The sequence below is a fragment of the Aotus nancymaae genome, unplaced genomic scaffold (assembly GCF_030222135.1).
Source record: "Aotus nancymaae isolate 86718 unplaced genomic scaffold, 86718_ANA_hifiasm-v0.15.2.pri h1tg000010l, whole genome shotgun sequence".
Classification (NCBI taxonomy): domain Eukaryota; kingdom Metazoa; phylum Chordata; class Mammalia; order Primates; family Aotidae; genus Aotus; species Aotus nancymaae.
The window spans coordinates 38,420,510-38,435,617 of NW_026988421.1; the positions used below are offsets into that span (position 1 = coordinate 38,420,510).

Sequence of the window (15,108 nt, forward strand, 5' to 3'; positions counted from 1 at the left end):
TTTCCTAGATTCCTCGGTCATTTCTTTTTAATCACTGTGTAATATTCCATTATATGAATGTGCCTTTTAAAAAAATTCATTTACCTACTGAAGGACATCTTGTTTGCTTCCTGTTTGGGGCAGTTATGAATAAAGCTGCTATAAATATTCATGTGCTCAAGTTCTTCTGGTCTGACAAAGTTAAATGTCCATGTGCAGGATTTTGTGTGGACATAAGTTTTCAATTCATTTGGGTAAATATCTATGAGTATAGGTGCTTGATTGTATGTTAAGACTTTGTAAGGAACTGCCAAACTCTTCCAAAGTGGCTCTACCATTTTGCATTTCAACCAGCAATGGGTTCCTGTTGCTCTGTATCCTTTTCAGCATTTGGTGTTGTGTTTTGCATTTTCCCTGTTCTAAGAAGTATTTAGTGATAGCCGGTGGTTTTAATTTGCAATTCCCTAATGATATATGATACACAGGCTCTTTTCACATGCTTATTTGCCATCTGTGTATTTTATTGGGTGAGGTGTCTGTTCAGACCTGCTGCCATTTTTTAAATTGGGTTAATAGTTTTCTTTAGTTGGGTTTTAAGAGGGTTTTATTTTGTAAAATTTGGATACAAGTCATTTACGTATTTTACAGATATTTTCCCCAGTTTGTGGCTTGTCTTCTCATTCTATTGACAGCTTCTTTTTTTTTTTTTTTTTTTTTTGGGGGGACCAAGTCTTGCTCTGTCACCCAGCCTGGAATGTAGTGGTGCGATCTTGGCTCACTGCAACCTCTGCTGCCCAGGCTCAAGGGATTCTCTTGCCTTAGACCCAAGTAGCTGGGACTACAGGCATGCACCACCATGCTTGGCTACTTTTTTTATTTTTTGTAGAGATGGGGCTTTGCCATGTTGGCCAGGTTGGTCTTGAACTCCTGACTTCCAATGATCTGCCTGCCTTGGCCTCTCAAAGTGCTGGGATTACAGGTGTGAGCCACTGCTCCCACTCTAGCATCTTTCACTTAACAGGTTTTTTCTTTCATAGATGGTGTCTTCGGTCTTCTACCTAAAATGTCATCACTAAATCCTCGGTCATCTAGATTTTCTTGTATGTTATCTTCTAAAAGTTCTACAGTGAGGATTTCTGCATTTATGTTCATGAGAGATATTGGTCCATAGTTTATCTTTCTTGTAATGTCTTTATCTGGTTTTGTATTAAAGAGTACAGTGGTCCACAGCATTCCCTCCCCTTATTGCTGGTGGATACCAGGGGATGCCTGAAACCACGTATTACTGAAGACCCCCAGGGGATGCCTGAAACCACATATTACTGAAGACCCCCAGGGGATGCCTGAAACCACATTATTACTGAACCCTATGTATACTATGTTTTCTCCTACACATACATGCCTATGATAATGTTTAAAATTTAATTAGATACAGTAAGAGCTTAACAATAACTAGTGATAAAATAGAACAATTATATATTATAATGTTACGTGAATGTGGTCTCCCTTTAGATCTTATTTTGCCATACTCACCCTTCTTGTGATGAGGCGATGATAAAATGCCTATGCGATGAGGGGAAGTGAGGTGAATGATGTGGGCATTGTGATTGGGCCACTTTTAGCCTGATGATATTAATAACTCGGGGGGATCATCTGCTTCATGTGATCCTGGATCATCAAGCTGCAAGGATGTTAACGACTGGATGTCAGGAGCAGACAATATCAGTGACCATGGGTGGTAGTATGTACAGGGTGAATATGCTAGACAGAAGGATTATTCACACCCCAGCAAAATGGAGCAGGATGGCATGAGATTTCATGTTACCCAGGATGGTGCTTAAACTTACACATTGTTTATTTCTGCAATTTTCTATTTAATACTTTCAGACCATGGCTGACCACAGTTAACTGACTAGAGGAAGCGAGGTGCAGTGGCTCACGCCTGTAATCCCAGCACTTTGGGAGGCCAAGGCAGCAGGTCACCTGAGATCAGGAGTTTGAGACCAGCCTGGCCTGACATGGTGAAACCCTGTTACTACAAAAATTAAAAATACAAAATACAAAAATTAGCCAGGCATATGGCACGTACCTGTAATCCCAGCTACTCAGGAGGCTGAGGTAGGAGAGTCCCTTGAACCTGGGAGGCAGAGGTTGCAGTGAGCCAAGATTGTGCCACTGCACTCCAGTTTGGGTGACAGAGCAAACCTCCGTCTTGGGGAAAAAAAAAAAAAAAAAAAGCAAGCAACCCTGGATTGGTGGTGAGGGAGATGCTTCTGTAATGCTGTCCTCATACAATAAGCAGGGAAGAATTTCTTCTGCATCTATTGGAAGAGACTGTAGAGAATTGCTATAATTTCTTCTTTAGGTGTTTGGTAGGATTCAGCAGTAAACACATCTAGGTTTGCTTTCTATTTTGGAAAATTATTGATTCAATTTCTTTAGTAGATACGGGCCTGTTCAGATTATCTATTTCTCCTTGTGGGAATATTAGTAGATTATGCTTTTCAAGGCACTCATCTGTTATCAAACTTGTGGGCACAGAGTTGTTAATCAGATTCCTTTCTTATCTTTTTAATGCCCGATTTCTCAGTAGGGATGGCCTCTCTGCAATGTCTTCTCTCTGTGTCTTTTTTCTTTGTTAGCCTGGTTAGAGATTTATTGTTTACTTATGTTTTCAAAGAACCAGTTTTTGGTTTCATTGAATGTTTCTTTTTCCTATTTTCAATGTCATTGATTTTTTTTCTTGCTCTTTTTTTTTTTTTATTTTTTTGCATTAGTTTTATATTACTCTTTTTTTCTGTAATTTCCTAAAGTAGAAGCTTAGGTTTTAGATGTATCTTCATTACTAACTGCATTCATTGCTATAAATTTCTCTCAAGAGCTTTTACTGCATCCCATCAAGTTGTATTTTCACTGTCTTCAAAATATTTTTAATTTCTCTTGAGATTTCTTCTTTGACCCATGGGTTAAATCCCCAAATATTTGGAGATGATCCAGCTCTCTTTGTTAGTTGATTTGTAGTTTAATCCCATTGTAGTCTAACAGCGTACTTAAGTTTATTGCGGTGTGATGGCCCCGAATATGGTCTACCTCGGCCAATGCTCCATGTCAGCTTGCTAAGTATGTTTACTCTTCTGTTGACTATTGTTGGATCTGTCAATTGAGATGTGTGAAGCCTCTAACTGTAATAGCAGATTTGTCTATTTCTCCTTGCAGTTCTGTCAGTTTTTACCTCACGTATTTGGATGCTCTATTGTTAGGTGTGTACACATTAAAACTTGTTTTCATAGAGAATTGGTCCCTTTTAATACCCCTCTTTATCATTAATAATTTTCTTGTGATGAATTCCTTGAGCTACCCCAGTTTTCTTTTGATTTTTGTTAGTTTTTCTCCATCTCTCTTAATTTTTTAAGTAAACAAAATTACCTTAATCACTTCTAAGTGTACCATGAACATGGTACATCTATTTTTGAAGGTCTTTTTGATTTATCTGTTTTATAGTTTTCAGCAAATCTTTTACATATTTTATAAAACTTGTATCTATTTCCTGGATTTTATTGCTTGCTAAATTACTTAATTCTAGAAGCTTTTTGGGGATTTTCCACAGTCATGTTGTTTGTGAGTAAAGAAAGCTTTCATTCTTTGTAATCTGTATTGTCTTCATATTTTTACTGTTACTGTACTGGCTAGGATCTCAGATATATTGTCGAGTAGGAGTGGAGAAAGAGGACAGTATGTATGATTTCAATTTCTTGAAATTTGCCAGAAGTTATGGCTCAGCATAATGGTCACCTTCAGTCTATGTTCCAAATGAGCTTCTAAAGAATGTAGAATGTATCCTGAAGTTGTTGAGTATCTCTCCACTGGGCATAGTGGCTCACACCTGTAATCCCAGCACTTTGGGAGGCTGAGGTGGGTGGATCACCTGAGGTCAGGAGTTTGAGACCAGCCTGACCAACATGGTAAAACCTTGTCTCTACTAAATACAAAAAATTAGCTGGGCATGGTGGCGCATGCCTGTAATCCCAGCTACTTTGGAGGCTGAAGCAGAATTGCTGGAACCAGGAGGCCAAGGTTGCAGTGAGCCAAGATTGCACCATTGTACTCTAGCCTGGGAAACAAGGGCAAAATTCTGCCTCAAAAAAGTATCTCTCTTTCTCTCTCTCTATACACACATATATATGAGTATAGATATGAGTCAATTAAATCACACTTGTTCACTGTACTACTAAAATTGTCTATAACTTACTACATGTTTTCTTCTGGTCCACTTGTTTTGAGAGGTGTGTTAAAATCCCACTATAACCTTGGACTTCTCCATTTCTTTTTGTAGTTTTGTCCGTGTTTGATTTATGTTTTTTTTTTTTTTTGAGATGGAGTTTCGCTCTTGTTACCCAGGCTGGAGGGCAATGGTGCAACCTCCGCCTCCTGGGTTCAGGCAATTCCCCTGCCTCAGCCTCCTGAGTAGCTGGGATTACAGGCACGCGCCACCATGCCCAGTTAATTTTTTTTTTGTATTAGTAGAGATGGGGTTTCACTATGTTGACCAGGATGGTCTCGATCTCTTGACCTCGTGATCCACCCGCCTCGGCCTCCCAAAGTGCTGGGATTACAGGCGTGAGCCACCGCGCCCAGCCTGCTTCATGTTTTTGAAGTATGTATCAATTTAGAATTGCTCTATTCTCCTGGTTAACCGAATTTGTTATGTATTTAATTTTTGGATGTATGTTTTTGTTGTTGTTGTTTTCGAGACTGAGTCTCACTCTGTCACCCAGGCTGGAGTGCAGTGGCGTCATCTTGGCTCACTGCAGCCTCTACCTTCCAGGTTCAAGAGATTCTACTGTCTCAGCCTCTCAAGTGGCTGAGACTACAGGTGTGCACCACCATGCCTAATTTTTTTGTATTTTTAGTAGAGATGGGGTTTCATCATGTTGGCCAGGCAGGTCTCAAACTCTTGACCTCAGGTGATCAACCTGCCTTGGCCTCCCAAAGTGCTGGAATTTACAGGTGTGAGCCACTGCATCTGGGCCTGAATATGTTATCTTTAGGAGATACCCTCTTTACTCCAAGTAATACTTTCTGCCTGAAGGTTACTTTTTCTGAAATTAATTTAACAATGCCAGCTGGTGGCTGCAATATCCTCCTTCACTGGTCTTTGAGCTTCTCCCCACTGTGTCTAGTACATAGTAGGAAAAAATCAGTAAATGTTCATATGACTGACAATTTTTTATTCTTAAATGTGATATAACCATATATGTGATTGTTTTCGTATATCCATAAACAATGTTGTGTTTTTGATCTTCATCTAAATAAGACTCAAAAGTATACTTTTAAAAAACTCACTGCTGTTTTGAGATTCAACAATGTTTTATTACTCATCGACTTCTTACTGCTCTGTAGTATTCCATTATATAAGTAAACCCCAGGAGCTCTCATGTAGTCCCATGCCTGAAAATACTGTCTTCTAAATTTATATCTCTAGTCTTGACCTTTCCTTTGAGCTCCAGACTCCTGCATCTGCCTGCCTACTCTACATCCTGACTTAGATACATCTAACAGGCACCTCAAACTTAACATGAACAAAACAGAATTCTTAACTTCCTACTTTCCATCTCCATCCACCCCCAATTTACTCTTTTAGTCTTCACAATCTCTCCCATGATACCATTTATCCAGCTGTACCAGAACCAAAACTAAGATGGAAACACATGGCTTTTTGTTGAGGCATAGCAAGGAGGACATAGTGACTTGACTGGAGGTAAATATAGTGGGAAATCACAAGAGACTAAGTCAGAGGGATGGGCAGGGGCCACAACTTGCAGGGCTTATAGTAAGGAATTATGATTTGGTCTGAAGATGACAGGAAGATACTGAAGGATTTGGCAAGTAGGAAGACCACTAAGATGACAATAGTCTAGGAGAGGCAAGGTGGTGGTGGGAACTACAGTGGTAGCAGGTGGAGATGAAGACAGGTGAAGAGATTTGAAACATATTTTGTAGCTAGTGATGGTAGAAACTGTTGATGGATTAGATGCAGGGGTGTATAAAGAATAGTCTTAAGGGTGACTTGTCTGTTCCCATGATCTCCTTTTCCTTCTGGACCTCCTAACAAGATTCACTTGTTCAGCATTCCACTTCACAAATTCTCTCTTCAACTTTGTGTAAAATGCATTGGGAACTATTTCTCATTTATTGGTTTTCAAATGTCTAATCTTTCATAGTATTTTCCTTATTTTATATCTGTTTTATGATACTTGATTATTTGTACTTCTTAAAGAATTCTACTTGTATCTGCTCTTTTCCTCCTGTAGATGGTATGTATGTAGGCTTTATCTTTCCTTCTATGATAATCCTATGGGACCCTATTTGAAAGTCTCCCTAAAGGGCAATTTTTGTATTTGTTTCTGCTGCGGTGCTAGGATTGATTTTATTTTCTTGACTTTTGGTTCTTACAGTATAAAACACTTAGCATAAACCCAGACCTTACACTAAACCTGTGGTAAAGGCCTGGGATTCTGATTTCATATAGATAATTTTGTGCATGTGCTCACGGATCTAGTCCTATTTGAATATGTGATCTCTGCAGATTTATGGAAGGGACTAAGTCTCTTGTCTCTATATGGAAATTAGGATCTCAGCCCCTATATTTAACAGAACTTTACTGGTTCGAGTGGATTTACTATAGACTCATGGGAACCCTTTCTTGAAGCAGGAGGCACTTTGTATCTCCTTAGAGATGGTGGTTGAAAGTGCTGTGTATAGGCCAGGCACAATAGCTCTCGCCTGTAATCCCAGCACTTTAGGAGGCTGATGCAGGCCTCGAACACCTGAGGTCAGGAGTTTGAGACCAGGCTGGCCAACATGGCAAAACTCTATCTCTGCTAAAAAATACAAAAATCAGCTGGGCAGGGTGGTGGGCACCTGTAGTCCCAGCTACTCAGGAGGCTGAGGCAGAACTGCTTGAACCCAGGAGGTGGAGGTTGCAGTGAGCTGAGATGGCACCACTGCACTCCAGCCTGGGTGACAAGAGTGAAACTCTGTCTCAAAAAAAAAAAAAAAAAGTAAAAAAAAAAAGTATAAATAGGAAACATTTTCTATTAATTGATATAACTCAAGTTTTTGTTTTATTGATTCACATTGAGGAGTCTGGCATTTGATAACAGGTGTTCCTACAATAAATTTCACATTATTTAATATTTATTTTTTTGAGACAGGGTCTTGTTCTGTCACCCAGCTAGAGTGCAGTGGTGAAGTCATAGCTCACTGTGACCTCAAACTTGCCTCAGCTTCCTGATTAGCTGGGACTAGAAAAGCATGCCACTGTGCCTGGCTAATTTTTTTTATTTTTTGTAGAGACAGGATCTTGCTATGTTGCCCAGGTTAGTCTTGAACTCCCAGGCTCAAGTGATCCTCCTGCCTTGGCCTCCCATAGGGATAAGCCATCATGCCCAGCCCAATTTCATTTTAGACTCCACTGGTGCCAGCATGGGTGGTCTTCAGGAGGTAGAAGATTCTATTAGGATTAAACATTTAGAACAGATGTGTGATGGAATATTTGTTACTTTTCTATAATTTCTTTTTTTTTTTTTTTTTTTTTGAGACGGAGTTTTGCTCGTTACCCAGGCTGGAGTGCAATGGCGCGATCTCGGCTCACCGCAACCTCCGACTCCTGGGTTCAGGCAATTCTCCTGCCTCAGCCTCCTGAGTAGCTGGGATTACAGGCACGCGCCACCATGCCCAGCTAATTTTTTGTATTAGTAGAGACGGGGTTTCACCATGTTGACCAGGATGGTCTTGATCTCTTAACCTCGTGATCCACCCGCCTCGGCCTCCCAAAGTGCTGGGATTACAGGCTTGAGCCACCGCGCCCGGCCACTTTTCTATAATTTCTATTATGTTCGAGTTCCACTTTTGTCTCTAAGTGATCACATTCTCAAATAGCTTCAGTGGAATATTTACTTTGAATAAGTTCATATAAACCATCCAGAAGGAATAAGGCTATACCAGTTCAATCAGTCCCAACACCAAAGACTTTTACCCTTTCACTAGAATATTTTTTGGAGAAATGGTTATAGAATAAGCATATACAATTAAGCATATATGAATGAAAATTATATCCAGGCCCCCAAATGTTGAGATTTTCCTATGAGAAACCCAAATTATGAGACTAACAATCTCTGAATCTATATTTTTAACGATTTGCGATTTCCTATCATAAACACACAAAAACCCAGGGAAACAGTACAATGGATATCCATGAACCCAATTCCCAGTTTAAAATAGTTAACATTCTGTCATGCTTGTTTTATTTCCCACACCCATACAGTGAAAAAGAAAACAACTACCAAATCATCACATCCAAAAAATTACAGCAGTTCTTTAATATCATTGATTACTCAGTTCAGTTCTCCACATCTCTCCATTATTCTTAAGATGTACTACAATGACTGGGTCACTTTTTGAGAATACTTAATTCTTACTGGTGTATGTGTTTTCCTTTCTATGGAAAAGTTGGAATGTGTGATTTACTATTTCACAACTCAAAAGATTGTTTTATAAATGTTATAGCCAATCTAAGTTTTCCTGTCAGGCCTGACTCCTGTTTCCCATTCAGAAGCAATCACTCATCATTTTCATAGCCATCCTTCTAGAAATACACACTTTTTGATTCAACTCTTACAATGTTTAAACAGCCTAAATATCTTACTTCTAGTTCTATTTGACATTTCAAATTGGGGAAAAAGTACTAATTTTTATTGTCGTGTGAATTCTTTTGCTCCTTCATAGCCCTTTAATGATATATTGCTCTGTACTTATTCTTAGAAAATATCAATTAGTATGAGCTATGTTAAAGAGCTGGTTTATGTAACTAGCAAATAAATAATAGTTAATAAAAAAACATTCAACTCATACTAAAATGTTCATCTATATAAAGTCTTGAGTTAAAATCCTAAACAATGGGGGGAAAAAAAACCTGTACACCTGAATAATCTTTTGTTCTTTCTAGTGACCATTTCCTAAAATAACACACAGTTGCATATATTTTACAGTTTCAATCTTATATTTATTCTCTTGTGGAATGCTAGGTTTAATGTTACAGTATGTTTGTCAAAGCTAATGAAATGTGACAAATGTCTAAATGCTGCAGAACAGTATAATTTTAATGATTTTAAACAAAACACCTGTTATTGTACAGCTGAGGTCTGATGGTTGTTAACTGATGCCTATGTGTATGGCCAGCCACAAACCTTGGGGATGTTTATTACCTGTACATATATATACAAATATATCCCATACATGTATGCACACAGGCATGTATTAATTTATGCATGAAACTTACAAAATTATATATACAAACACATACATACACATCTATCTATCTACATATACCTACCCTCACCATTGAGTAATCAGCCTTATGCCCAATTATTATTGCTGCCCAGTATAACTACATGATTTTAGTGCCAATATCAGGCACCTTTCTGGGTGCAGGATAGGTACATCTATGCATATAGATGTGCGTGTTCATGTATGTTTGTGTATGTAAAGAAATTCTCCCTTTTATGCTTCAGTCATGCTTTACTCCGATAAACAGTCTTTCCACCATAGGTGTTGGAATTCTAAACAGTGTAAAATCTACTGGAAAACTGTATATGTTCATAGTTACAAAAAATATATTATATATATGATTGAAACCTATTGAGTACATATGTTCTTTGAATCTGGCTATATCGTAGCCATTGGATAAATTAAAAAAAAAACCACCCTCTAAATAGGATGTTATGGTAGCCTTAAATATACCATTACCTGTAGTTAGAATAGTTATTTTATCTTAAAAGAAGTTGAAAAAATGATGTTAAAGATTTGAAAAACACTATGCATCTGCATTAAATATATAAAGGTTTCTACCAAGGGCCCGATTAAATTCATTGTCTGACATTTTCATGTTCTAAGACTGACCAATATCATAGTCATTATTCTTATATTCTTAAAATTATGGCTCATTAAGGCTTTTATAGAAAAAAAGCCCTATTTTAAATCAATTATAAAAACAAGTTCTATTTAAAAGAAAAAACATACATAAACACTAAAGTACTCATGGATATTATCCTGTACAAAGTGACTAAAGATGGGAGGCTTGTTCCCAGTAAGAACACCTCCTGGTAGCACAAATAAACCTGGTTTGGTTCCTCTGCTCTGCAGCTTTTCAGCATGTAAAATTTAAACCATTTCACATTAACATTTAAATTTAATACAGTGCAAATATTGGAGAATAACTTGTTCCCCCCAGTGAAACAAGAGCCAGCATTATGCTGAATATTCTCTAGATCTATTTACACATTGAGTTAAAAGTTCACCATAAACTTAGAAATTTGCTGAATATCAGCAGAAATGTAACTGAACTAGCAGCAATTCCATTTACAATATTTGATAGTTACTTGAGAGAATGCATAAAATTTTCCAGGCTATACTCTGAATCGTACTGCTCTTGATCCCAAAGATCACTCAGGTTTTCAAGAATTGATTTCATACTTGCTTTCCCAGAAGCGGAGGTGTCAGCTTTTTCTGCTTTGCCATCCTTAAGAAAAATTGGCAAAAAAATAAAATGAGAGGTTAACTTCAGAAATGATATTTTCCTTTAAAATCACACTTGTTTCTACTACTACAATTATTCAACAGAGTTGAACACTTCAAGTGATGGGGAAATTCATGCTCTCCAAACATATTTATTTGTTATTCTTAGTTTATTTGGAAAGACACTCAAAATTCTGGAAGAATTGTAAGAATATAACAAAGAATTTGCTTTATCATTTTCTCTCCCTATATATATGTGTGTATGTATATATGGATGTCAGAAATAAAGTTATTAGTTTTTTCCCTTAACAATTTGAGAGAAAGTTGTAGACATCATGTCCTTTTATCCCATGAATCAGCATGTATTCCTAAAAACAAGAATATTCTCTTACATAACGTATAAAGATCAGATTAAGGAAATCTAACACTGATATTAAAATGTTCTAATATAGTCTGTTTTGAAATTCTGACAATTGTCTAATTAGTGGCCTTCATGGCAATAGGCAATTTCCCTAAAACATCCCTCTGAGCCCAGTTCTGTTCACTGAAAGTCACCCATAAGAATATTCCTTCAAACAGAATAAAAGGTATCTGAAGACAACTATGTATGTTTCTTTGAGCCTTGTTTTTTCTATGTTAAACATGTCTCATTCTTCCAACTTCATCTTGACTTTCAGTATCTCAACTTTCAATATGACATGATTGAAGAACCTGCCTCCATTCCGGCCACCAGGGACTTAATTTGTTACCATTTAAAAGGTAGCACCCCAAATTAGACATAATTCAAATGTGGTTTAACATATACAGAGTATGGCAGAATGATTTTCTCTTACTTGAAAGTACATTTCTGTTATTACACCTAGTTTTAATTTCATCATAAATGGCTATTTCACACCATAATTTATACTACGTATGCAATGGATTTTCTGAATCTACATAGGACTTTAAATCCAACTATATTGGTTTTTACAATATTAGACTCACTAATACTTCCAAGTGGTGCATCCTTAGATGTTATCTAAGGATGTTACCTATAGATTGTTATCTGATATATTAGTTTCATCATCTGCAATAATAACAATGCCTACTATTTGAGAATCTATACTAGGTATCCTTTCTGACTGCTTATATATATTATTTTACCTCATAACCACGTAGTAAAATAGGTATAGAAGCTCAGAGGAGATAATCTGCCTAAGGTAAACAGTTAACAGGAGGCAAGGCCAAGAACCATGAGTCTTACTGACTCCAAGGATAACCTGTGCTTTAGCAGAAAAGGACTAAGGAAAGAAACCTTGAGGCAAGATAATGAAGACATCAATTAAAAAAAAAAAATAAAAACTTCACACATCCTCTAGTATGCTGCAGAGTTTATCCAGGCACCAAAAATTCCCTCCAAGGGTGATCTCATGGATACTAAAGTGAATCCATTTTGCTGCTCCTTTAATACTTTCAACTTAGCAGTCACAGATACAACAAATTGTGTTAAGTTCTTTACCTTATCAAGAGTAAACAGATCAAGAAGCTGCTCAGTCCCCATGCTCTGCAAACTAGAATTCTCTTGGCTAATAACGGTATTTGCTATGTTCATCTTGAATTTCTGCAACCCCATTATCTTTTCTTCCAATGTTCCTCTGGTTATCAGTCGGTATACATTAACCACCCGTTTCTGGATAAGAAAAACAGTTAAGCCAACTGTAACATATATTGATAAGCTTTGAGCTTCCATCAAGTCAGAGGGCTTGTAGACTTGTTATTTTCTACTACCTAACTAGGGTTGGATTTTTATTTTGTCTGGCCGCACGAGCTCAAAATGTGTGCAGCAAATCACAGAATATTAGGGATGGACAGTGATCCACATTTTCTTAGTGCTGGCACCTCATTTAATGCATGAGGAAGTGGCACCGCAGAAGAGATAAGTGATCTGTCCAAGGTGATAACACTTGTTAACACCAGAGCAAGGTCTGCACCAAGGTTTCCTATCTTTTTGCGGGAGTATTTTTCCAGTGCACAGGTTAACATCTGTGAGGTAAAATTGACTTTTACCTGCCCAATGCGATGGGCCCGGTCCATGGCTTGTAGATCTCGCATAGGATTCCAGTCATGCTCCACAAATACTACCGTGTCAGCGCCTGTCAAATTAAGTCCCAGGCCACCAACGTGAGTGGTAAGTAACAGAACGTCTATAGATGGGTCATTATTAAACCTAAAAGTATAGATAACAAAAATAAAATTAGTCCATTCCTTATAAGTCCTATAACAAAAACTCTTAAATAAAAATAAAGAGCACAAATGAAAACGCTGCTTTAAAAATCCACGACAGGGATCTTCTGTGATCACCTGAGAAAAATATCCTCTCAATATGCATAATGCTTTTAGTAAAAAAAAAGCATTCCAAAGCAAGTCAGGAGTTTCATAAATACAAAATAAGGCAAACTGCATTGAATTTAGTAACATCAGGTAAGGACTAACTTGCAAAAATATAACTAAATGCTAATTATAATTAAAATAAAACCAAACTATGAACCTTTAAAGTATGGGGACAGAGATAAATGTGAGAACAAGCCAGACTTTCATTCAGGGAAGACAGAAGATGAGAGTATTAGGGTTGCTACTACTGTACTAGTCCTAGAAGACACTGACAAAGGACATCTGGTAACTTTTAGGAAAAAGAAAAACCTAACATTAAAAATAGCAGCTACCAAGCTATGATGTATTACTCTACTACAAGTCAAGCAATGGGCTTTGTACTTTATATGCATTATTTTATTTTATTGTTAGAATAGCTCTATAAGGGTATTACCAATATCCCTATTTTAGACTGAGGCTGTGTGAATGATAAACAAGCTCAAAAGAACACTGCTTAAACAGCACAGTAAGGAGTCAAACCTGAGTGTGTAGGCCTTCAAAGCCTCTTCCTGGGTCTCTAACTTTATTGTGCCTAATGATCTCTTAGGGATGCTTTTTTTTTTTTTTTTTTTTTTTTTGACGGAGTTTCGCTCTTGTTACCCAGGCTAGAGTGCAATGGCGTGATCTCAGCTCACCGCAACCTCCGCCTCCCAGGTTCAAGCAATTCTCCTGCCTCAGCCTCCCGAGTACCTGGGACTACAGGCGCACGCCACCATGCCCAGCTAATTTTTGTATTTTTAGTAGAGACGGGGTTTCACCATGTTGACCAGGATGGTCTCGATTTCTTGACCTCGTGATCCACCTACCTTGGCCTCCCAAAGTGCTGGGATTATAGGCGTGAGACACTGCGCCCGGCTGCCTTTTTTTTTTTTTTTGAGACGGAGTCGCTCACTCTGTTGCACAGGCTGGAGTACAGTGGCATTATTTTGGCTCACTGCAACCTCTGTCTCCTGGGTTTAAGTCATTCTCCTGCCTCGGCCTCCAGAATAGCTGGGAATGCAGGCATGTGCCATCACATCCAGCTAATATTTGTATTTTTAGTAGAGACGGGGGGTTTCACCATGTTGGCCAAAGCTGGTCTCGAACTCCTGACCTCAAGTAATCTGCCTGCCTCGGCCTCACAAAGTGCTGGGATTAAAGGCGTGAGCCACCGCACCCAGCCGGGATGCTTGTTAAAAAAGCCTACTCTGGCTGGGTGCAGTGGCTCACGCCTGTAATCCCAGCACTTTGCAAGGTCGAGATGGCCAGATCATGAATGAGGTCGGGAGTTCGAGACCAGCCTGGCCAACATGGTGAAACCCCATCTCTACTAAAAATACAAAAATTACCCGGACATGGTGGAGGGCGCCTGTAATCCCAGCTACTCAGGAGGCTGAGGCAGGAGCATCGCTTGAACCCAGGAGGTGGAGGTTGCAGTGAGCTAAGACTGCACCATTGCACTCCAGCCTGGGCGAGAGAGCAAAACTCTGTCTCAACTACAACAAAAATGCCTACTCTTGAAGTCATCAGCTTTGGGACTAAGCAGAACCTAGGAATATGCACTTAAAAAAAAGCAACCCGGCCGGGCGCGGTGGCTCAAGCCTGTAATCCCAGCACTTTGGGAGGCCGAGGCGGGTGGATCACGAGGTCAAGAGATCGAGACCATCCTGGTCAACATTGTGAAACCCCGTCTCTACTAATACAAAAAAATTAGCTGGGCATGGTGGCGCGTGCCTGTAATCCAAGCTACTCAGGAAGCTGAGGCAGGAGAATTGCCTGAACCCAGGAGGCGGAGGTTGCGGTGAGCCGAGATCGCGCCATTGCACTCCAGCCTGGGTAACGAGAGCGAAACTCCGTCTCAAAAAAAAAAAAAAAAAAAAAAAAAAAAAGCAACCCCTGAGATTTTAAAAGTAGAGGCTGCAAACCACATGTAAACACTGCAGCACCAGTTCTCCTTCCTAGCTGGGCTAGATTCCAACTTGTTATCAGCACAGAAACAGGGATTAGGATGGAGATTTTGGCTAAGACACTTGTTTGGTTCCTCTTACCCTAATCCTCCCAAAAACGTAAGGGGGAAAGGAGTCATCTCTACTGTTGGTTTATGCCTTAAATTTCTTTCATGCTCTTCAGAGTGCATTCCTATTATAGTCATACCTTTTCATTTAC

The 15,108-nt window shown here is 38.7% G+C and overlaps 1 protein-coding gene across 2 annotated transcripts in view; it reads right to left on the reverse strand.

The window, feature by feature from the left end:
* Positions 1–8,245: 8,245 nt before the first annotated feature.
* The window catches only part of BTAF1 (B-TFIID TATA-box binding protein associated factor 1), a 100,977-nt gene continuing 94,114 nt past the window's right edge, over positions 8,246–15,108 (reverse strand). For both annotated transcript variants that reach the window (XM_012454768.2, XM_012454769.3), the window contains 3 exons: positions 12,601–12,760; positions 12,053–12,223; positions 8,246–10,558 (listed from right to left, as the gene is read on the reverse strand). In XM_012454768.2, coding sequence (XP_012310191.1) covers positions 10,415–10,558; positions 12,053–12,223; positions 12,601–12,760 — 475 coding nt within the window. In that variant the 3' untranslated portion in view covers positions 8,246–10,414. The remainder of the gene's footprint in view (positions 10,559–12,052; positions 12,224–12,600; positions 12,761–15,108) is intronic.